Source organism: Zosterops lateralis, assembly GCF_965231275.1.
Source record: "Zosterops lateralis genome assembly, chromosome: 31".
Lineage (NCBI taxonomy): Eukaryota > Metazoa > Chordata > Aves > Passeriformes > Zosteropidae > Zosterops > Zosterops lateralis.
This window is the reverse complement of record NC_139791.1, coordinates 5702449-5725913: the sequence shown is the minus strand read 5'-3', so window position 1 is coordinate 5725913 and position 23465 is coordinate 5702449. Positions and strand designations below refer to the sequence as shown.

Genomic DNA, 23465 nt, shown 5'->3' with positions numbered 1-23465 from the left:
GAAGGATGGATATGCTTCAAGAAGTAAATTTTGCAGAAACAGGAGCAGGCAGAGTGTGCACAAAGATAAGCCAGTGAAGAAAATTACTGCCCTTGCTACCCATGAAGCTTTTTCAGGAACTCAGGTGGAAAAAAGAGGTTGTATCCCATTGTGACAGAGTGGAAGGCAACTTGGGAAATGTTTATGGATTTTGTTATGTCATGCGCAAATAAAATTAGAGAGTTGTAAGCTCAATGAGAACTTAACCTGTCTGTTTCTGTGAAAGATACTAAAAATCTTTTAATCAATAAATTAATGGCAAACAGAAGGGTAAGGAAAACCATGATTCTTTATTGGGGAGGATATGGTTACCAAAGATGAGGAAAAGGCTGAGGTACTTAACACCTTGCTTGCATTAGTCTTCAACAATCAACAAAGTTTGTCCTCAGGACAAGTGCTCTCCTGGGCTGGTAGATGGGCACAGGGAGCAGAAGAGTCCCTCTGTAATCCAGGAGGAAGCAGCTGCTGACCTGCTGAGCCACTCAGATGCTCACAGGTGTCTGTGGGAGCAGATGGGATCCATCCTAGGGGGATGAGGGAGCTGGTGGATGAGCTCCCCAAGCTGCTCTCCATCATTTCTCATCACTCCTGGCTCCCCAGGGAGGTCCCAGAGGACTGGAGGGGCCAATGTGAGCCCATCCCCAAGAAGGGCTGGAAGGAAGATCTGGGGAACTCCAGGCCTGTCATCCTGACCTGGGTGCCTGGAGAGGTTATGGAACAGATCACCTTGAGTGCCATCACAGGGCACCCACAGGATGGCCCAGGGATCAGAGCCAGCCAGCGTGGATTTCAACATCTGCATTGATGGTCTGGATGAGGGGATTGAGTCCACCATCAGCGGATTTGCAGGTGACACCAAGCTGGGTGTGAGTGTGGATCTGCTGGAGGGTAGGAGGGCTCTGCACAGGGCCCTGGACAGGCTGGATCCAGGGCCCAAATCCAACCATGGGAGGTTTAACAAGATCAAGGGCCGGGTCCTGCCCTTTGGCCACAACAAGCCCTGCAGTGCTCCAGGCTGGGGACAGAGTGGCTGGAGAGTGGCCAGGCAGAAAGGGAGCTGGGGCAGTGCTGGACAGCAGGCTGGACATGAGGCAGCAGTGTGCCCAGGTGGCCAAGAAGGCCAATGGCCCCTGGCCTGGATCAGGAATGGTGTGGCCAGCAGGAGCAGGGCAGTGATTCTTCCCCTGTGCCCAGCACTGGTGAGGCAGCACCTGGAGTGCTGTGTCCAGTTCTGAGCCCCCCAATTAAGGAAGGACATGGAGGGGCTGGAGCGTGTCCAGAGAAGGGTAACAAGGCTGGTGAGGGGTCTGGAACAAAAGTTCTGTGAGGAGTGGCTAAAGGGGGCTGGAATTGTTTATCCTGGAGAAGAGGAGGCTCAGGAGAGACAAGGTGGTTTTAGGGCACAGGTTGGACTTGTTGATCTCCAAGGTCTTTTGCAACCTTGCTGATTCTGTGATTCTCTGAAACCACCCTTGCAGCAGTGTCAGGATGAGCCCTGGGCCTCCCCTTCAGAAGGTCCAGCAGCCCAGGTCCCTCAGCTTCTCCTCACAGCCCCAAAGCCCATCCTGTCAGTCCTGCAGAGCCTCTGCCGCCCCTCCTCATTGCCCAGAACAGGGAGCCCCACAGCCAGACACAGCAGCCCAGATGTGCCCCCTGGCCTGTTGTGCCTCTGGCAAGGGAACAGCACCAAGCACTGCAGGAACCTGCAGACAATTCCTGAAGCACTTGTAGGATGATCCTGCTCCCCAAGGGATGTTCCCATGCTGTTTGTCTCCAGCCTGCCCAGGGCCACCCTGCGGCTGCTCACGGGGCTTTTCTGTGCTGAGCATTGGCCTGGGCGTGTTCTGGAGAGAGCCTGGGCAAGGAGCCTGGAGCCCCCAGGCCCTGCCCTGAGGCGTCAGCACTGCCCCAGCAGTGCCCATGGCCTGTCCCTGCTGCAGCCCCGGCACTGCCACCCCCAGCCCTGTGCCCGGCCCCGAGAGCCCTCAGGCCCTACAGCAACACCAGGGCCAGGAGGGCAGCGGGGCAGGGCCACGGGAGCAGCACTGGCAACACCAAGGGCTGCTGCTCCTGGGCACAGCTGCTGTGCCAGCCCTGATCTGCCCCAGCTCTGCACACAGACATTGCTGCTGCAGTCCCAGAAAACGGAACAAAAATAGGGATCAATTTTGAAAACTTTGCTGGGAGATCCTTTAATTAATTTAAAGTTCGTGAGAGCACAGCTCAACATTGACGCAGTCTGAGGCCACAGAAAACATGGAAAGAAATGAAACAAGAAATGGCACAAACAAGGACCTTGCTTTGTCAACATCATTGAAAACTAAAACAAAGGAAAGAAAAACCTTCTGACCACACCAATAAGTGCTATCAAAGAAGGCTTTTATTACAAGTGATTTGCAGAAATTGGCAACCCATTTAATGTTTTCGAAATTGTCCAGTGATCAGTGTCCACACTGCAGCCTTGAGCTCCTGGTTCCTCAAGCTGTAGATCAGGGGGTTCAGGGTTGGGGGCACCACCGAGTACAGAACTGACAGGGCCAGATCCAGGGATGGGGAGGAGATGGAGGGGGGCTTCAGGTAGGCAAATATGCCAGTACTGACAAAAAGTGAGACCACAGCCAGGTGAGGGAGGCAGGTGGAAAAGGCTTTGTGGCGTCTCTGCTCAGAGGGGATCCTCAGCACAGCCTTGAAGATCTGCACATAGGAGAAAACAATGAATACAAAACAGCAAAAAGCTAAATAGGAAACAACAGATATAATCCCAAATTCCCTGAGTTTGGAGTGTGAGCAGGAGAGCTTGAGGATGTGTGGGATTTCACAGAAGAACTGGCCCAAGGCATTGCCATGGCACAGGGGAAGGGAAAATGTATTGGCTGTCTGTAGCAGAGCATTGAGAAAGGCAGTGGCCCAGGCAGCTGCTGCCATGTGGGCACAAGCTGTGCTGCCCAGGAGGGTCCCGTAGTGCAGGGGTTTGCAGATGGACACGTAGCGGTCGTAGCACATGATGGTCAGGAATGCAAATTCTGCTGACATGAAAAAGGCAAAGAAAGAGATCTGTGCAGCACATCCTGTGTAGGAGATGTTCCTGGTGTCCCAGAGGGAATTGTGCATGGCTTTGGGGACAGTGGTGAGGATGGAGCCCAGGTCGGTGAGGGCCAGGTGGAGCAGGAAGAAGAACATGGGGCTGTGCAGGTGGTGGCTGGAGGCCACGGCGCTGATGACGAGGCCGTTGCCCAGGAGGGCAGCCAGGGAGATGCCCAGGAAGAGGCAGAAGTGCAGGAGCTGCAGCTGCCGCGTGTCTGCCAATGGCAGCAGGAGGAAGTGGCTGATGGAGCTGCTGTTGGACATTTGCTATCTCTGGACATCCTAACCTGCAGAAGGAGGAAAGACAGTGACATTTGAGAGGAGATTTCTCACAGTAGAATCAAAGCCATTTTGCACTGACCATTCCTTGCGACTAAACACCTCCCCCCTTGTCTATGTCTAGGAAAACTACCTTAACCTTGGTTGCTGGAGCCCTGATTGCTGCTGGCCAATGTTCAGTGAGGACCTGGCCTCAACCTGCAGGACACCTGGGAGTCATCCCTGAGCCCCAGTGAGTGCAGGGGAACAGTGAGGGCAGGGGGTTGTCCTGGTGTTTGAACTTGGACAAAGAATCTCCTCCTAAGGCACAGGATCTGCCAGGGCCAAGGGATGGGGATTGCAGGAGGCAGAATGAGAGATTCTGCTACACCTGGGGAGAACAGATACTGAGGCAAGACAATTTTCTGAGATTTAGTGCAGACTGAGGGCAGCTGCTCTGTCCCTGTGACCTGTTCCCAGCTGCCCTGGACTTGCACCTTTCTGAGCTCCAATCCCATGTTACCCTGGAAATCCAGGAGCCACTGCTGAGAGCAGAGGGAACCCTGGCACACAAAGTGGCTCCTGCCTTTCCCAAAGCCAGGGAGAGTCAGCTCATTCCCAGCCTGCCCTGCCCAGAGCTCCCCAGGGCAGAGGGAGTTGGAACACGCCATTGCTGTGCTCACCCTGCACAGGAGGAGCCCAAGGGCTGGGCCTGAGCCTGCAGCTGGAACTGCCATTCTCAGAGAGCCCGTCAGCAATGCCAGGAGCACCTGGGCAAGGCAAGGAGAGAGAGAGCTGGGCCCTGAGGAAAAGGCTTTCCCTGCCCAGCCCTGCACAGCCCCTGCCAGGCAGCAGCAGTGCAGGACAGTGGCCCTGAGGCCCTGGTCAGCAGGGAATGGGCACATGGCAGGAGAGATGCCCTTCATCTCTGGGACTGCTCTGCTGGCCCAGGAGGGGACTGAGTGCCCCGAGCCCCCGGGCTGAGGGCTGTGCTGGCTGGGAGGGGACACAGGAGCTGTGCTGCTCAGGGCAGTGTGTGCCCTGCAGGGCAGGGCTGGCAGGTGCCACATGTCCCCTGCAGCAGGGCTTCCCTCAGCACTGCCTCCCTCCCTCCCTGCCCACGGCTCTGCTGCTGGAGCTGTCCTAGCCTGAGCTGTTCCTGTGGGCCCGGGCTCCTTCCCTGCCAGTGCTGCCAGAGCCCAGCCCAGCCCCTGGGTCAGCTCTGCCCTGCAGCTGCTCGGGGCTGCAGGGATTAAAGAACAGCTACCCCAGGCCTGGGCACCATGGAAAGGTGATGCTGGATGGATCTGGAGGCTGGGGAGGTGGAGGCACTTGCTGAGGTTCCCAGGAATCCTCAGCATTAGAGTTTAAGAGCCTCGGCCACTGCTCTGCCCTCCACAGCTGAGTTTCCATTCCCACCATGCTGAGCCAGGGAAAAGTAGGAGCACAGATTCAGGAAAGCAGTGACTCAAGTAGGAAACCCCACCTGAATGAGCTCATGAAGGTCCCCTCAGAAATGACCTGGGCATGAGCTGGAGCTCTGAGCAGCCCTGGCCCACACAGCACCCTCTCCACAGCAGCAGGACCTGCCCTGGGCAGGAGTCACTCCTTGCACCCACAGCTCCCCTCCACCATCCATAGGAGCTCCCAGGCAGGCTGAGAGCTGCCCCTGGCAGGTGGCAGATCCCCTGGTCTGGCCAAGAGCCCTCAGGGCTGCAGCACCTGCTCTGCACCACAGCCCTGGGCAGCCCTGGCTGCAGCCCCAGCCTCAGCCCCTGCAGCCGTCCCTGGCAGCAGGAGCCGTCCTGTCCTGTCCCTCTGACAGTGCCCAGGGCAGCCCCGCTCTGGAGCACATCCTTCCCCAGAGCAGAAAGGGCAGCAGAGCCATCCTTACAGTGCTGTCAGTCCTGTCCTGGGTCAGCTTTAGGAGATCCCTGCAGCCACAGACTTACTGTGTCAGAAGTGGTGAACATTTCTCTGTGAAGAAGCTCAGAATTGTCCTTCCAGCTTCTTTGAGCCTCTGTCTGCTTCAGTCCTCCCAGGTGCAGGCAGTGCCCTCAGCCCAGCTGGGCTGGGAGAGGAGCTGTTCCTCTAAAGAAGTGCCTTTTTGTAGCTCTTCTTGGTGTCCATGTGCTGCCTCTGTGCCAGGAGCCCAGCCTAGCTCAGCATCACAGACACAGTACAAGGACTTTAATGAGCCTCTTGGGGCTTTGGTGTTGTTTACAGTGTTGTCAGTCCCTTAGAGGGTCTTCAAAAAATTTCTTACAGACTTTACAGTAAATTGAAACTCCAAAGTTTTCTGAAGTTTTAATGGGTCCCACTGAGAAAGTGTCTCCAGGTTCCAGTTAGAGCAGAACACTACAGGCAGTGATGACAGGTGGAGACAAAAAAGGCAAATGTGTCTCTGATGCTGAGCAAACCTGGATGGGTTTCAGAAATGTAAAGGGCCAAGGCCTGAGCCCCAGCCCCTGACAAGGCACATCCTGTCTCTCCCTCAGTGCTCAGGGCTCTTCCCAGGCCACTGGGATGTGGGGATGTGCAATGCCAAGGGCAGGACCATGGGGCGGCCCCTGCCAGGCTGCTGAGCAGGGCCAAGGAGGCAATGAGGCCCCAGGGCTGCAAGGGTCACTTGTCTCCTGCTCATGGCTCAGGCCCAGGCCCAGCAGCCATGGCCCAAGTGCTGCAGGAGTTGGCTGTGTCAGGGCCTTGCAGCTGCTGCCCATCCCTGTGCCCTGTGCAGCCCAGGCTGTCCTACGGTGTCCATGCCCTGCGCCTCTGTCCCTGCAGGCTGTCGTCATCCCCTGGCTGCCCCACCTGGCTGGGCCCTTCCTTTGCTGACAGCTCTGCGTCCTGCCTGCCTCTGCCTGGCCACACACAGCCTTGGGCTTGGAACCAGGAGGGTTAATTCCATTTTGTTGTGACTGTGAAATTTTAGCACAGGAACAAGTCTTGCAGGGGCTGCTTTCCCAGCAAGGACAGTTGGAAGAAAAGAAGAAGACATCTGGGTCAAGGGTGCAGTGATAGAAAAATTAAGGAGTGAATTTGGGAACTTGCAGTAGGTTTTATGGAAATGGGTAAATTGTAATACGCCTTTAGCAACTGTATAGAAGCAATACACTGGTACAATTTCATGTCCATGTAAGGTTGGGAATTACCCTGTGTTGGATCTCAGGCCTGAAAAAATTATGCTCTCTTTAACATCAAATTAGTGGTAAGGACTCTCTTTCAGATATTTTCAACATTTGCTGACAGCAGAGGCTCACAGAACCAAGGGGTCAGCTGTGACACCTTGGAATCTCATGGAACAAAGGGTCCATTGTAATGCAGTGGAACCCCATGGAACCAAAGTTCCATTCTATCAGAGCAAGGCCCCATGGAACGAGGAGACCATTGCTGAGAATATGGAAGCTCATGGAACTGTGGGGTCATTGTGACAGTGTGGGGCTGCATGGAACCAATGGTCCATTGTGACACTGCAGAACCTTCTGGAATCAAGGGGATCATATTATGCTATGGAACCTCATGGAAATGAGGATCCATGGGGACACTGCAGAACTCAGACCATTGTTGACAGTGGGGAAGCTCATGGAACCAAAAGTCATTGTGACACAGCAAGGCCTCGTGGAACCAAGGGTCCATTGTGGCTCTGTAGGGCTTCACAGAACCAAGGAGACCATTTGGACACTGTGGGGCCTCATGGAACCACCTGCCACTGTGACACAGCAATGCCACAGGGAACTAAGCAGCCCTTGTAGCATCGCAGGGCCTCACAGAATCAAGGGGACCTTAGTGACACCGTGGGGCCCCATGGGACAAAGGGGCCATACTGACACCGTGGAAACAAAGAGGTTGTACAGGGCATCATGGAACCAAGGAGGCCCTTGTGACACATGGGGCCTCGTGGAACCAAAGGGCCATTGTGGCACTGCAGGGCCTCATGGAGCCAAGGACACAACAGTGACACTGTGGGGCTCCAAGGGACCAAAATTGCTACTTCTCCAGAATTCACTGTATGCAAGCGTTTCTCCCAGACTAAAGCTGCCAGGACAGACAGGCCTGGCTCATCTTGACTTCTGTTGGTTGCCTCTGATGTGCCCTGAAAATTCTGGGGCTCTGTACTTTCCTTCCTATGGGAAAGAAATTGCCTTCTCATGCAGACGCTCATGGCTGAAATTGGGATTCTGCCTCCAAAATTCCAAAAATCCAAGATACGGAATCTAAGATATTTATTCCATTGCTCTCAGATAAAAGCTGCCAGACCAGACAGCTCTGGTTGGCCTTGGCCTCTGGTGGCTGCCATTCATCAGCCCCTGAAACACTGGGGCTCCATGGTTTCCTTCCAGTGGAGACCATGGTGACACTTCAGGGCCTCATGGATCCAAGGGACCATTGTTACACTGTGGGAATTCATGGAACCAAGGGGATCACTGTGGCACTGCTGGGCTGCATGGTCCCAAGGGGCCAGTGTGAAGCAGCAGGGCCTTGTGGAACCAGGAGGCCATTGTTGCATTCCAGGGCCTCGTGGAACCAAAGGGCCATTGTGATCCTGCAGGGCACCGTGGATCCATGGAGACCATTGTGGCATTGCAAGGCCCCCTGGAATCATGGAGACCATGGTGACACTGCAGGGCCCCACAGAACCAAAGGGCCATTGTGACCCTGCTGGGCCTCATGAAACCAAGGGGCCATTGTGACACCTCAGAAGCAAGGAGAACATTGTGACACTCTGGGGCCTCATGGAACCAAGGGAACATGGAACAGATCTGGCTGGTTTGGCCTCCCAGGGGCCACCTGACAGGTCCAGCTGATCTTGGAATGCTGAGGGCTGCCTCTCATCAGCCCCAGGAGCCCTGGGGGGCTCTGTGCTTTCCTTCCTCTGGAAAAGAATCATCCCTCTTTCCAGGTGTCCATGGCCAAAATTGATATTCCCCCTGAAATATTCCCTATATGCAAGGGTTCTCCTGGACAAAAGCTGCCAGGACAGAGAGCTCTGGCTGGCCTTGGCCTCTGGTGGTCACCTCTCATCTCAAGGAAGCCCTGAGGAAAGGATTTGTACAGGTTTGACTACTGGAATATCAATGAGTCTCTCATCCTTTGAAAAAATCAGATCCTCTTCTGATCATAGGTGTCTTTTTTTTCTCATTGAGTATTATACATGAAATATTATTTTCAGCTCAAAATATTATTCTTACTGCTTTCAGTGTTATCTAATATAAAACACGTCCTATACATATGGATCCAGGTCACCTGTGTATCCAAACAAATTAAAAATCCAGCAGGAATTCTTTAGCTCTGCTCCCATCTGTCCCATCTCCTCTGGAGCTGGAGGTGCAGCCCCAGCACTTGGGAGGGCTCAAGGGGTCACAGGCTCAGCTCCCACACAGAGAACTTGTGGACCCTGTCAGGCTTTTCTTGGACCCTGCACGGTCACACAGGCTGAGATAGACACATGGTTTCTGGGCCAGGCTCTCTCAGCCCAGCCCAGCTCTCTGCCAGCTCTGCCAGCTGCCCTGAGCTCTGTGCAGCACCAAGGGCCTCTCCCCAGCACAGCCCAGCCGGCTCTGGCCCCACAGCTCTGCTCAGCCCAGGCTGCTCTGGGCAGGGGCCCCACGGCCTCAGCCCCTCTCAAGGGCACAGCAGCAGCTGCAGCTCACACAGGGCTCAGCCCCAGCCATGGGGGAACCTGCCTGGCCAAAGGAAAAGGAGGCTCCCTGTTGTCGCGGTTAGGGACACAAAAGAACCACACACTCACCGTCAGGTTGAAGGGAGGAAAAGAAGCACCAGTTTATTATCATTTAGGGTTTAAATAGGATTTGGAATTTGGTCATAAATTGGTAGATGAGCAGAACACCTCTCTGACCACAATAGTCAATTCAGAAGTCCATCACCAAGAAATATGAAAACAATCTACATTGTTTTGAGAAACTCCAGTTCGAGAATGTAAACAATCATCAGAAGGCTAAAGAATCAGGGTGACATCTCACTCTTTTTGTGTTAGGAGAAAAGAAAAGGAAAAAAGATAAATGAACATTATTCAGTCTGGTGGAAGGACCATTGGAGTGAACACTCATGTCCTCTGCATCTGAGTCATCACTCGATGGTTCATCCATTTGCTGCCGTTCATTTGGTCACGGTCTCCAGCTTTCAACATGGTGGGGTTGATAGAATTCTGTGGCACCAGTAAGGTGCTTGATGGCATGCAAAGCTTCGCCAATTGACACTGCAGGGTTTCACCCTGTATTCCCCATTTTTGTTAAGAAGAATTTTTTTTTTCTTTTTTTCCTCAATAATACAACACAGAGCCGTCAGCAAAGGAAACAAAGCAGCATCGCTGACTCCCTTCAAAACTGAATGACTCAACTGCTGTGCCATGTCGGCAACACAAGTGAAATCTGTGACTAAATTGAAAGGTTCCTGGGAAAACTTGGAAATGCCATGACAGCAGCCCTCAATTCAACTGGCCACTCAGATCCATTCTTCCAAGTAACAATGGCCTTTCTTGTGCTTCCCAAACTGTCAGTAAAGACAGTGGGTCCTTGCACTGGCTCCTGGGTATCTTTAAAGAATTTTTCCACTTGCAGTAGCTCATGGCTGGGCAGATGACAGATGATCTGTGCTGAAAAAATTTTCAGAGCAATTTGCAGAAAACCACTGCTTGCAAAGCTCCATTCAAATGTCTCCCGTAATACCGAGAGTTTGAATTTTACAAAAATCTGCACCCATCAATTGCAAGCGCTGTTGCCTGCATTTAATTATCAATCGAGCAATGAGCTCAAACAAAGTGATTGTCGCCTTTTTCTTCTGCTGTCGAGCAATCAGTTCAGACAATGTACTTGCCGTCTTTTGCAGCTGATGGGGCAGGATGACCCAGTCCAAAATGTGCAAGGGATCAGACCATTTGTCATTCCATTGGCCCGTGATACCTGTAGGAAGCAACTGAATCACAAAAACAATCTTTCATATTTACAATGAGGATCAGCCAATCTGCGAGAAACATGGTGGCGACAGCATATCAATCTGCAACATCCCCATGCTTTCCACCACAGCATTAACTTTTCGGAGGTCTTGCAACAGCCTCCATTTCCCAGAGTTCTGTTTCGATGCAGAAAACAGGAGTGTCCCAAGGACTGACTGGTCAAAGGTTCCAGATGATCCTGGTCCAACAGCTTTTGAACAAGTCTCAAAGGGCAACTAAGTTGTCTTGAGAGAAAGTCTTTTCCAGAGTGCCAAGCAGCAAGGTAGAGGATCGCAATGTCCATTTCAGGGACAGACAGGGTAAAATCATTCAGAACAGTCTCTGGCCAGGACAACAGTTCAGTGAATTTGAGCCAGCCCGGTAGCTTCAGAACAGCCGTCTTCTCACCACTGGCTCTCTGTTCTGTGAAGAGAAAACTCAAAAAAACACAAGGTGAACAATCGTGATCTCCCCAGGGAGGCGCTGGCCTCCTGGGACCCATGGCCCCACCTGTGCCCAAAGCGCATCCCCCAGGGCCAGCAACCGCTGCAGCCCCGGGTTCTGTGGGAGGTGGCGGGGCTGGGCCCATCAGCTCCAGGGGCACTGCAGCCCCAACGGAGCCCGTGTCTGCCAGCAGCGCAGGAGCGCTGGCCACCACAGCCCAGACAGGGGACCCTGCGACAGCCACGGGCCGAGGCGGGGCATGTGAACCCAGCGGGGGAAGGATTGAGGCCATCCCGCTGCCCCCCCAATTCAGCGTGGGGGAGGGATGGGGCACCAGGAGGGGCACGGCTGGTGGAGCCACGGCACCATCCCCCACCACAGCCAGAGGCTCGGCAGGCAGTGGGGGGCAGGTGCAGGTGGCACGGGCAGGGCAGCACCTGCGGAGGGAGCGGGATGCAGCTCAGGGCCGCTCAGGCCCAGGCCAGCCCCTGCGGCAGGGGCAATGGTACTCACTGCGCCCAGCGGGGCAGCCACGGGGAGGGGAGAGGCCGGCATTGCCCCCAGCATGGGCCCGTCTGTGCCACGGAGACCCACCGGGGGCGCCATCCCCCCCACGTGGGGCAGGACGGACCGCTCAGCCCTCGGCGTCTCCATGACCTCTCCAGGTGCAGCAGCCGGTGCTGAGCCCGCTGCGGCCACCGTCAGGTGGAGCCTCCGCAGTCCCCCCATCGTCAGACAGGGTTAACTCCACGTCTGCTGCTCTGAGGGGGCATTCTGCGGCAATGCCACATGGAGACGCCCTGGCTCCGGCCTCCAACAGAGGCACGGGTTGAGTCAAAGGCGCCTCATTCCCCCCATCACCGGGTGGGAGAAACATGCCCCCAGTCCTCCGCCTCCCAGGCACAGAAACGGGCGGGATGGGTGGGGCTGGCACAGCCCCAGGGGCGACACAGGCCTCCACAGGAGCTCTCGAGCTCTTATATTCCCTTCTAGCATTATCACACTCTCTCCAAAGCACCGTCAGCTCCGCGATGCCCACATCGTGAGTCGCAGCCAAGGCCCAAATCAGATAATCACCAAGGCAGTTCAAGGCACCTCTTGAGGCCACCGCCCCATCATCAGCAAAGAAGCCTTTCACCTTTCCATAATAATATAGATGCCGTAAATCAACATCTGAAATGGGAGCGTTTGCCCGATCCAGCAAACTTCGCCAGACTTTCAAGGCCCCGGCATCAAACACGGGGATACGGAATATCATTTCCACAAAGGCTACTCACAACACACAGCCGTTACCTTAAAACAATCTGACTCCACACACTGCAATTCTCATGGGCAGTCCAGATGGCCCATTCTGACATGGCAGAGGTCACCAGTTGTCGCAATTATGGACATGAAAAGAACCACACTCACCCATCAGGTAGAAGAGGGAAAAGAAGACAGTTTATTATGATTGAGGGTTTATATAGTATTTGGGATTTGGTCAAGGATTGGTCAATGAGAGGAACATCTCTCTGACCCCAGTGGTCAATCCAAAAGTCCATCACCAAGAAGAATGAAAACAATATACATTGTTTTGAGAGACTTTGATGGAAAGTATGTAAACAATCATCAGAAGGCTTAGTATTATGGCAATAAGAGTCTGACTTCAATTTGTTTGTAATGTCCTGACTGTCCATACCAATAACATGGTCCTGTATTTCCTCCTTGCCTCCTTTTGGGATGAAGAGTTGTTGAGCGTTGCTCCCCTGCTTTCAAAGCAGCTGCTATTAACTTGGTCTGGGATCCCATTGCTTCTTTCATGACTTCAGCTTCCATAGCAGCCTGAGATTGTTGCTCTGCTCTTATGACATGCAAAGGCATTTCATCAACAGGTGATCCTTGTGGTAAATTCACTAGGATGGATTTTGTTTTGCTGTTGGCATTGTCAAATGCAAGCAGTCGAAAAAGATGATCTTTAATTTCAGTTGGTAAATCTGAGTTCTCTTTGAGCGATTCCCACAGAGGATTGACAAAATGAGAATAACTTTCACTGAGTCTTTGCTTTACGTTAGAAAAAGTTGGAGCCTTTTTATCTTGTGGTATACCAAACAAAGCTTCTTGAGCAAGTTGAGCAGCCAAATGATGCAAAGCCAAAGGATATCATAATTGAGTTGATGTAGATGCATAATTTCTCCTGCCTGTAATCATGTCTGCAGTAATTCCATATAAATCACGTCCTTGGGGTCTCTGCTTGTTGGCTTCTGTTTGTGCCTTTTGGTACCAGTCATTTTCCCACATTAAAAATTCAGATGGAGTCAACAACAATCTTGCTAAATTCTGACAGTCGACTGCAGCCATGACATCTGCTGTAAAGATCCATGTTAAAATAGATTTTGCAGTTTAAGATTTCAGTCCATGCTGAGTGACAGTTTGCTTTGCTTGTTGCAGAATTTTCAGATTGTGTGGTCTTCATTCGGCTATTTGATTTACATGTTCTATTATGACTGGGCAGGCAATGGATGCTGCTGCTTGCCATTCTCCTTCAAGTATAGCATCACAAATGACTTCTGACCTCTGAGAGGATCAATTTTGCTGTACTTGCATAGAATTCAATTCACGGGATGTGACGGAGGTCGATTTTCCACATCCAGTTGTTTGAGTTCCATTACATTTTGGGACGACTGTGTGCAGGCTGTCCAAGAAGGAGCTGTTGGCTTTACTTGATGTTTGTCTCTTCCTTGTTGCTCTACAGTGAGACCTTTTAATTTTTCTAAAACTTTTTTCATCGGAACTTTTGTTTGTTCTTTATCAGGCTGTAGTGACACTGGAGTGCGATTTCCTGACTGACTTGAACTGCTCCATCCACTGGACGGCAGTCGTGGATAACTTTGCTGGGAATCACAGCAAATTTCTGGTTTTTGCCCAGCTTTTTGGTCCAATTTTGTTGGCAGGGATTCAGACACTTTTCCTTGCTTTTTCACATGGTGTTGCATATTTTCAACGGAATTTTCTGGCACTGCAACCATGCCTCTCATGGGCTGCATGAAACCATTGCTAAAAAGATTTGGAAATCGTCCAGGTTTTGCCTTTTCACTCATGGGAGGCTCTGAGCTCAGTGCCTGTGCAGCAAGCATTGCTACACGTTCTTCAGTCTTCATTACCCCCAATGCTTCAGTCACTAACTTCCTAATGGCACCAAAGCTTTGAGCTTCTTTTCCTACTATGCCTCCTTCAATCATTTTCTGCCAGAGACACTCTCCAACACCTGGCCATTCCTCAGGGCTAAACATCAGAGAGATTTCTTGTTAAGGCCCTTGTTTCTCTACCCACTTCACTAAATCGTGAAGGTGCTTTGCTTCTGTTGCTTTGCCTCTCTTAGAATATTTTGCAACAGCTGAACTGCAGTGTCTAATTCCATTTGCTCGCAGTTCTTACCATGCAGAAGTCTGAGGCACGCTCTCAGAATCCAGCTTCCACATCTCTCTGATGGGGCCATTTCAGTTTCTCCTTCCTCGGAGCTCCTGTGTCTGTGTCCAGAGTTTGAAGCTTCACTGCCGGTCCAGCATCACATCAGTGAGGTCACCAGTTATTGTGAGAAAGGAGCCAAGTATCAAACAGACATCAATATGATTAGGTTTGATCTCCCTATTTATTCTTTATTCCCTATATTTATGTGGGTACAGAGCAGGAGCAGGCACAGCTAAACAATTAGTGATAGGCAAAAATCTCATGTTCAAGCACTCTAAATGATTGTTCATTGGCTCATGTCTTTTGGCAGCAAATTCTTCTTTGTTCTGTCTTATGATCAGCATTTTTGTCTTCAAGCATCTATGAGAAGGTACAGAAACTTGTTACATATCTTCAGCTTCTCTGAGGAGGCATCCATGAAAGGGACCAACAAGCTGTTACAGTTGCTGCTTTCTTGCTAATTCAAGGCAAAGTAAGAACAGCACAGCAGGCAGAGTACAAAACCTCCTACTGTTCCCTGATAGCAGAGATTGTTCAATCCTTCCATCAATAAATTGTGGCCTTTTTCTTCTAAAACTCTTCTACAAGTTTACAACTTAAGTTGAGCCTTTTTTTCATCTGAAATATTTCTCCTGGTCCATATCTCCGTCATGAAATGTTTGTTAATATTTTTTTTCTTTCTCTGCCCGGCTGACAGGGGAGGGTGAGCGAATGACTCCTGTGGGTGCCTGGCATTGGGTGAGTGTCAAACCACGACACAAGCGAACTGCAAAAAGCTAACCACGGGCTATTGGAGCAGGCAATCTTATCGAGCATGTGCAGGAAGCAGGGGTAATACGTTCAAGCCCAAGGAAGTTTTCTGAGCCTTCATCAAAACGACCACCAGGAAGCTGAAAACCACCTCATGCAGAGACCACGCGTGTGCTACAAGGACTTACATAATCATGGGATTAGAAAATATGTTATAATATGAAGGTGAGGAAAGTATAATGTGAACATTTTTTAAAAAGTATAAAAGCTAGTACTGTGTGAGGAATGGATGAGTGAGTTTGTGGCACCATCCCTGTCACTCCTGGCATTGAATAAACAAATACCTGCTCTGTAGGCCTTACACTATGGGGTACTGTTTTCTTGCCTAGTTTTCCTGGATTTTTGCCCACCTTATTGCCTGCAAAGGTGGACACACAAGCAGGAATTCCCAGTTGCTGGGAGTGGCTCTCTAGTCCCTGGCTAAGAAAGCTTCTCCCAGCTGATGTGTGGACGTGGATGATAGGAAAGTCTGAGGGTAACTGGTGATGGATCTTTCTTAATCATTATAGGCAAGCTTTGGTAGTGATGATTGGATGCATTGCTGAGCTTCTCATTTTGTGATTCTTTGCAGTTCTGCATTATATAAATCCCAATTTTCCTTAGGTTCATGCCAATTTTTGGTGCTGACCCTGCCCATCTTCAAAAGGGACACTGCAGGCCCCAGAGAACCAAGGGGCAGTGTGACACTGCAAGGCCTGGTGTGACCAAGGGGAGCAGAGTGACTCTGTGGGGCCACATGGAACCAAGGGGCCAGAGTGACACTGCAGGGCCTCATGGAACCATGGAGATCATTCTGACACTACAGGGACTCTTCTAACCAGGGGCCCATTGTTTTCCTCTCCCTGCCCCAGCCCTGCAGAGCAGCCCAGTCCTGTCTGGCCCTGCAGCAGGAACTGGAGGCACTGGAGGTCAGGGACAGCCACTCTGTGTCTGCAGTGCTCAGGAGATGCTCAGCTCAGGCAGCTTGTGCAGCCCCAGGGCCAGCCCCACTGCCCAGCACAGCAGCAGAGTTGGCCCTGGGGCTCCTCAGGCAGCTTCTGCTGCCCCAGGGACAGGGCAGCCTCTTGCCAGGGCTCCTCTGCACACCCACGGGCTCCTGCTCTGCTCCTGGCACATGCCAGCTGCCCACAGAGCCTTTCCCAGGGGAACACGTCTGTGCTGGCCTGAGCAGCCATTGCTGCAGCCCCTGCCCTGCTGCCCCCAGCCCTGAGCTGGGGCTGCTGCTCTGCAGAGCATGGGGGCTGTGCTGCCTCTGCTGGGCTCTGCTGCTCAGCCTGGGAGACACAGGCAGCTGAGCAGCACTTGCACTTGCACTTGCACTGACCCCCTCCCACACAGGCTCTGCTGGGGCCATGGAGGCTGCTCAGAGCTGCCTGCCTTGTTCCAGGGCTGCCACATGGCCCTGGGGCTGCCCTGCATCCTCCTGGGGAAGCTCCCTGAGGGTGACACCAGTCAGTGCCCAGACTCCTTTCCCTGTGCCTGCTGTGTCCCCTGGGGCTGCAGAGCTCTCCTGACTCACAGCAGACATTCAGTCCTTGATCTCGGGGTGACCCCACCCTGGCCAGGCCTGTGCCCAGGGAGCTCCACTCCCTGCTGATCCCAGGCACACACTGTCCCTGCAGCTCCCCTGTGTTCTCCTGGCAGCTCCCAAGGCCCTCCAGACACACATTCCCCTGCCATCAGCCCTGGCACAAGCTGCAAAACCCCAGGAAGGTTCAGCACTGACCATTCACCATCTGATTGGCTCTGGCCACCAACAAGCAGAACCTGAGCCAGCCCTGAGTCCCCTGAAGGCCACACTGGCACCCTGATGTCATCCCACTGAGCCCTGGGAGAACAAGGAACACAAGGAGCCTCTTCAGAGTCTGTTCCTTGGGCCAGTTCCCAAGAGTGACTCTGCAGGGAGAGCAAAGCCTCCCTGCCCTGCCCTCAGGAGATGCCCTTTGCTGCTGGAGCTGCTGTGCTGGAGCCCAGCTGTGTCCCAGCAGTGCCCATGGCCTGTCCCTGCCTGTGGTCACCGCAGGGACACGCAGCAGGACAGTGACCAAACTGCCAGAGCACTGCAGCCTTACAGCCACAGAAGGGTTGGGAAGGAGAGGCTGGAGTTGGGAAGAGCGGCTTGGAAAGGACCAAGTGCTGCTCCTCCCTGTCAGTGCTGCTCTCCTGGGACTCTTTTCCCCTCCCCTCTCTAACTTCATGCAGGTCTCAGAGTTGGGATCCCAGAAAAAAAAGGCACTGCAAGGTAGTTTTTGGTTTTTTTTTTTTTTTTTTTTTTTTTTTGTATGTAGTAATACAGCAAATCCTGGTTTACAGAGTTTCTGGGTCAAACTCAAGACGCATACAGTGAATTAGATGGAGGTGATTAAGAAAAAAAAAATTCACTGGGATAATTTTCTGACAGAAAAACCTACTGAACACTACCAAAGACATGGGAAGGCCTGTTGGGCCATGAGTTCCCTTCTGAAAATTATGCCCAAGAAAACAGGCGATTTGTTGCTTCTGAAAAGCATCCAGTCATCATTTTCCTCAGAGTGTCCTTGAGCTCCTGGTTCCTCAGGCTGTAGATCAGGGGGTTCAGGGCTGGAGGCACCACTGAGTACAGAAACGACAGTGACAGATCCAGGGATGGGGAGGAGATGGAGGGGGGCTTCAGGTAGGCAAAAAAAGCAGTGCTGAGGAACAGGGAGACCACAGCCAGGTGAGGGAGGCAGGTGGAAAAGGCTTTGTGGCGTCCCTGCTCAGAGGGGATCCTCAGCACAGCCCTGAAGATCTGCACATAGGAGAAAACAATAAATACAAAACAACCAGAAGCGAACAAAAAACTGAATATTAGAAGTCTGAGTTCCCTTAGGTAGGATTTGGAGCAGGAGAGCTTGAGAATCTGGGGAACTTCACAGAAGAACTGGCCCAGGACATTGCCATGGCACAGGGGAAGGGATAATATATTGGCTGTGTGCAGCAGTGAATTGAGAAATCCACTGGCCCAGGCAGCTGCTGCCATGTGGGCACAAGCTCTGCTGCCCAGGAGGGTCCCGTAGTGCAGGGGTTTGCAGATGGACACGTAGCGGTCGTAGCACATGATGGTCAGCAGGGCAAGCTCTGACGCAAGGAAGAAGACAAGCATAAACAGCTGAGTAGCACATCCTATGTAGGAGATGGTCGTGGTGTCCCAGAGGGAATTGTGCATGGCTTTGGGGACAGTGGTGAGGATGGAGCCCAGGTCGGTGAGGGCCAGGTGGAGCAGGAAGAAGAACATGGGGCTGTGCAGGTGGTGGCCGCAGGCCACAGCGCTGATGACGAGGCCGTTGCCCAGGAGGGCAGCCAGGGAGATGCCCAGGAAGAGGCAGAAGTGCAGGAGCTGCAGCTGCCGCGTGTCTGCCAATGGCAGCAGGAGGAAGTGTCTGATGGAGCTGCTGTTGGACATTTGCTGTGTCTGGACATCCCCACCTGGAGAAGGAGGAAAGACAGTGACATTTGAAGGGAGATTACTCACAGAAAAGTCAAAGCCCATTCTCATACAACAGTCCCAGCCACTAAACACCTCACTGTCATCTATGTCTGACAGAACTTCCTTCACTGTGGTTGCTGGAGCCCTGATTCCTGATGGCCAGTATTTAGTGAGGAGCCAGAGCTCGACATGCAAGACACCTGGGAGTCAGCCCTGAGCCCCAGTCATTACAGGCGAACACCAGCCCTGGTGTTTGAACTTGGACAAAGAATCTCCTACTAAGGCATGGGAGCAGCCAGAGTGAAGGGATAAGGATTGCAGGAGGCAGAATGAAAGATTCTACTGCACCTGGGTAGAATAGAGAATCCAGTGAGGCAGGAGGATTGTCTGAGCCTTAGTGCAGACTGAGGGAAGGTGCTCTGTCCGTCTCTCCTGTTCCCAGCTGCCCTGGACTTGCACCTCTCTAAGGTCTACACCCGTGTTGCCCTGGAAAGCCAGGAGACACTGCTGAGAGCAGAGGGATCCCTGGCACACAAAGTGGCTCCTGCCTTTCCCAAAGTCAGGCAGAGTCAGCTCATTTCCAGCCTGCCAGCCTGCCCTGCTCAGAACTCCCCATGACAGAGGGAGCTGGGACACCCCATTGCTGTGCTCAGCCTGCACAGGAGGAGCCCAAGGGCTGGGCCTGAGCCTGCAGCTGGAACTGCCATTCCCAGAGAGCCCATCAGCAATGCCAGGAGCACCTGGGCAAGGCACGGAGAGAGAGAGCCAGGCCCTGAGGAAAAGCCTTTCCCTGCCCAGCCCTGCACAGCCCCTCCCAGGAAGCAGCAGGGCAGGACAGTGGCCCTGAGGCCCTGGTCAGCAGGGAATGGGCACATGGCAGGAGAGATGCTCTTCATCTCTGGGGCTGCTCTGCCGGCCCAGGAGGGGACTGAGGGCCCCGAACCCCCGGGCTGAGGGCTTTGCTGGCTGGGAGGGGACACAGGAGCTGTGCTGCTCAGGGCAGTGTGTGCCCTGCAGGGCAGGGTCCGCAGGTGCCACATGTCCCCTGCAGCAGGGCTTCCCTCAGCACTGCCTCCCTCCCTCCCTGCCCACGGCTCTGCTGCTGGAGTTGTCCCAGCCCAAGCTGTTCCTGTGGGCCCTGGCTTCTTCCCTGCCAGTGCTGCCAGAGCCCAGCCCAGCCCCTGGGCCAGCTCTGCCCTGCAGCTGCTCGGGGCTGCAGGGATTAAAGAACAGCTCCTCCAGGCCTGGGCACCATGGAAAGGTGATGCTGGATGGATCTGGAGGCTGGGGAGGTGGAGGCACTTGCTGACATTCCCAGGAATACTTAGAACTATAATCTAAGAGCCTCAGCCCCTACTCTATCCTGCATAACTGAGTATCCATTGCCAAGGTGAGCCAGGGAAAAGTAGGAGCACAGATTCATCAAAGAAAAGACTTGAGCAGGAAACTCCTGCCCTGAATCTGCTCATGACAAGTGTCCTCAGAAATGACCTGGGCATGAGCTGGAACTCTGAGCAGCCCTGGCACACACAGCACCCTCTCCAAAGCAGCAGGACCTGCCCAGGCAGGAGTCACTCCTTGAACCCACAGCTCCCCTACACCATCCATAGGAGCTCCCAGGCAGGCTGAGAGCTGCCCCTGGCAGGTGGCAGATCCCCTGGCCTGGCCAAGAGCCCTCAGGGCTGCAGCACCTGCTCTGCACCACAGCCCTGGGCAGCCCTGGCTGCAGCCCCAGCCTCAGCCCCTGCAGCCGTCCCTGGCAGCAGGAGCCGTCTTGCCCTGTCCCTCTGACGGTGCCCAGGGCAGCCCCGCTCTGGAGCACATCCTCCCCCAAAGCAGAAAGGGCAGCAGAGCCATCCTTACAGTGCTGTCAGTCCTGTCCTGGCTCAGCTTTAGGAGATTCCTGCAGCCACAGACTGTGTCATAAGTGGTGAAGAGTTCTCCATGAAAAAGCCCAGAATTGTCTTTCCAGCAGCTTTCAGCCTCTGTCAGCTTCACTGGTCTCAGGTACCTGCAGGCAGAGCCCTCAGCCCTGCTGGGCTGGGAATAGGAGCTGCTCCTGAGGCGAAATGTCTTTTTGAAGCTCTTCTTGATTGCCAGGAGCTGTCTCTGTGCCAGGAGCCCAGCCCAGCTCAGATGCAACACAAGGACACAGCACAAGGACTTTAATGAGCCCCTTGGGGCTTTGATGTTGTTTATGGTGGTGTCAGTCCCTGAGAGTGTTTTAAAAAACTTTCGAAGAACTCTTTCAAGAACTTCTCAAAAAGTATTCCAAGTGAGACTGAAACTCCAAATTTTCTTTAAGTTTTAATGGGTCCCACTGAGGGACACAACTGAGAAAGTGTCTCCAGGTTCCAGTTAGAGCAGAACACTGCAGGCAGTGATGACAGCTGGGGACAAACAAGGCAAAGGTGTCTCTGATGCTGAGCAAACCTGGATGTGTTTCAGGAATGCCAAGGGCCAAGGCCTGAGCCCCAGCCCCTGCCAAGCCACATCCTGTCCCTCCCTCAGTGCTCAGGGCTCTTCCCAGGCCACTGGGATGTGGGGATGTGCAATGCCAAGGGCAGCACCATGGGGCGGCCCCTGCCAGGCTGCTGAGCAGGGCCAAGGAGGCAATGAGGCCCCAGGGCTGCAAGGGTCACTTGTCTCCTGCTGATGGCTCAGGCCCAGGCCCAGCAGCCATGGCCCAAGTGCTGCAGGAGTTGGCTGTGTCAGGGCCTTGCAGCTGCTGCCCATCCCTGTGCCCTGTGCAGCCCAGGCTGTCCTACGGTGTCCATGCCCTGTGCCTCTGTCCCTGCAGGCTGTCGTCATCCCCCGGCTGCCCCACCTGGCTGGGCCCTTCCTTTGCTGACAGCTCTGCCTCCTGCCTGCCTCTGCCTGGCCACACAGAGCCTTGGGCTGCTCCAGACTCCTTCTGGGGAATGTATTGCACCACAGCCCTACACTGGGACAGAAATTCCTTTCCCCTTGTGTTCAGTCTTGCCCCCCTCAGCTGTACTTGGCATTAATTTTTTTTTCTTTGGCTGTTCTCTGCTATATCAAAAGGATCTACCATCTCTGAAACCACCCTTCAATCCCTCCCAGGGCTCTCCTCTGCTGTCCTCAGTTTTCACTCCACTGAACACAGAGCTCCTTTGTCTCTATATAGTGGTCATGTGCTTGAGGCTTTCAAACCCCTCCTTGAGAGACCTCTGGACCATTTCCAAGGTCTTGGCACACAAAAACATTGTGCTTACAGTCTAAGAAAATCTCCAGTGGCCATGGCCAGCCTGTCCTGTCTGTCTTGGCTACTATTGTCTTGAGGCAATCCTTGGATATACAGAATTTGAGAGACAAAATTCTAATTTTAGCCACAGCCTCTGCAAAAGGAGGCTGATTCTTTACCGTAGGATAGAAGGCAGAGAGCCCCATTATTTCAGCAGGAAATGAGAGGTGTCCAGCCAAGGAGAAGGCCTTCCCTAGCTGGCAGGGTTTTTTTTTTGAGAGATACCCTTGTATGTATGCAATGTTTTTTTTGGGAAGTATCAATTTTGGCCATGGGCATTTAAAAACAGGCAGACTTTTTTCCATAGGAATGAAATCATGGAGCCCCAGTGTTCCAAGGGAAGTTGAGAAGCAGCTTTTGACATTCCAAGATCAGCTGGACCTGTCAGGTGGCCCCTGGGAGGCGAAACCAGCCAGACCTGTTCCATGTTCCCTTGGTTCTATGGGGCCCCACAGTGTCCCAATGGCCCCTTGGTTCCATGAGGCTCTGAGGTGTCACAATGTCCCCTAGTTACACGTGGCTATGAAGGGTTTTAATGGTCTCCATGGTCCCACAAGGCCCCAAAGTGTCACCGTGGCCCCCCTTGGTTCCATGAGTTCCCACAGAGTCACAATGGTCTCCATAGGGAGGAACCAACCAAGCACCCGTGTCACAGGGGCAGATGAGGGGCAGTCACCAGAGGCCAAGGGCAGCCAGATTAGATGGTGCTGGCAGATTTTGTCTGGGACCTCTCCCTGGATATAGGGAATTTTAGAGGCAGAATACCAATTTTGGACAATAACGCTTGGTGGAGAAGGACGGTTCTTTTCCATAGGAAGGAAAGCATGGAACACTGATGTTTCAGGGGCAGATGAAAGGTGGCCACCAGAGGCCAAGGCCAGCCAGATCTCTCTGTCCTGGTAGATTTTGTCTGAAAGCAACCCTTGGATATAGGGAATTTTGGAGGTGGAATCCCACATTTGGCCATTTCTGTGTTGATAAGTAGGATGGTTCTTTTCCAGTGGAAGGAAAGCAAAGAGCCCAAGTGTTTCAAAGGCAGAAGAGGAGAGAGGTGGATCCTGGGAAGCCAAGACAGCCAGAGCTGTTTGTCCTGGCAGCTTTTGCCTGGGAGGAATTCTTGGACATAGAGAATTTGAGAAGAGGAATCTCAATTTTGACCATGGGCACCTTGACAAGAAGGAGAGTTCTTTTTCATTGGAAGGAAAGCACTAAGCCCCAGTATTTCAAAAGCAGGTGAGAGGCAATCCCCGAGAGGCCAAGGGCGGCCAGACCTGTCTGTCCTGGCAGCTTAAACTTGGGAGCAATCCTTGGATGTGCAGAGTTTTGGAGGTGGAATCCCAGTTTTGGCCACGGGTCCCTGGTGGAAATGGATGGTTTTATCTGTAGGAAGGAAAAGCACAAAGTCCAAGTGTTCTGGAAGAAGATGACAGGTGGCCACCCATAGGCCAGGCCAGACAGACTTGTCTTCCCTGGCACTTTTTGTCTTTTTGTCACCTTTTTGGGGCAAGCTTTGGACATAGGGAATTTTGGAGGTGGAATCTCAATTTTGGCCAGAGCTGCCTGGACAGGAAGAAGAGTTCTCTATATTAGGAAGGAAAGCAGAAAGCCTCAGTGTTTCAAACATAGATGAGAACCATCTCTTAGAAAGCCAAGGGCAGCCAGACTTGTCTCTCCTGGCAGCTTTGGTCTGGGAGCTATCCTTGGATACAGGGAAT

At 53.0% G+C, this 23465-nt stretch overlaps 2 protein-coding genes across 2 annotated transcripts in view; one reads left to right on the top strand and one right to left on the bottom strand.

Moving 5' to 3' along the window:
* LOC310920762 (olfactory receptor 14J1-like) overlaps positions 1 to 23465 on the top strand; it is a gene marked incomplete at its 3' end in the record, with an annotated part of 1005486 nt that overhangs the window by 122944 nt on the left and 859077 nt on the right. The window lies entirely within an intron of this gene.
* Positions 17505 to 23465, bottom strand: part of LOC310920778 (olfactory receptor 14J1-like) — a gene marked incomplete at its 3' end in the record, with an annotated part of 303434 nt that continues 297473 nt past the window's right edge. The window contains exon 2 of the mRNA XM_083880842.1: positions 17505 to 18484. Within this exon, the coding sequence (XP_083736968.1) occupies positions 17505 to 18461 (957 nt within the window). The 5' untranslated portion in view covers positions 18462 to 18484. The remainder of the gene's footprint in view (positions 18485 to 23465) is intronic.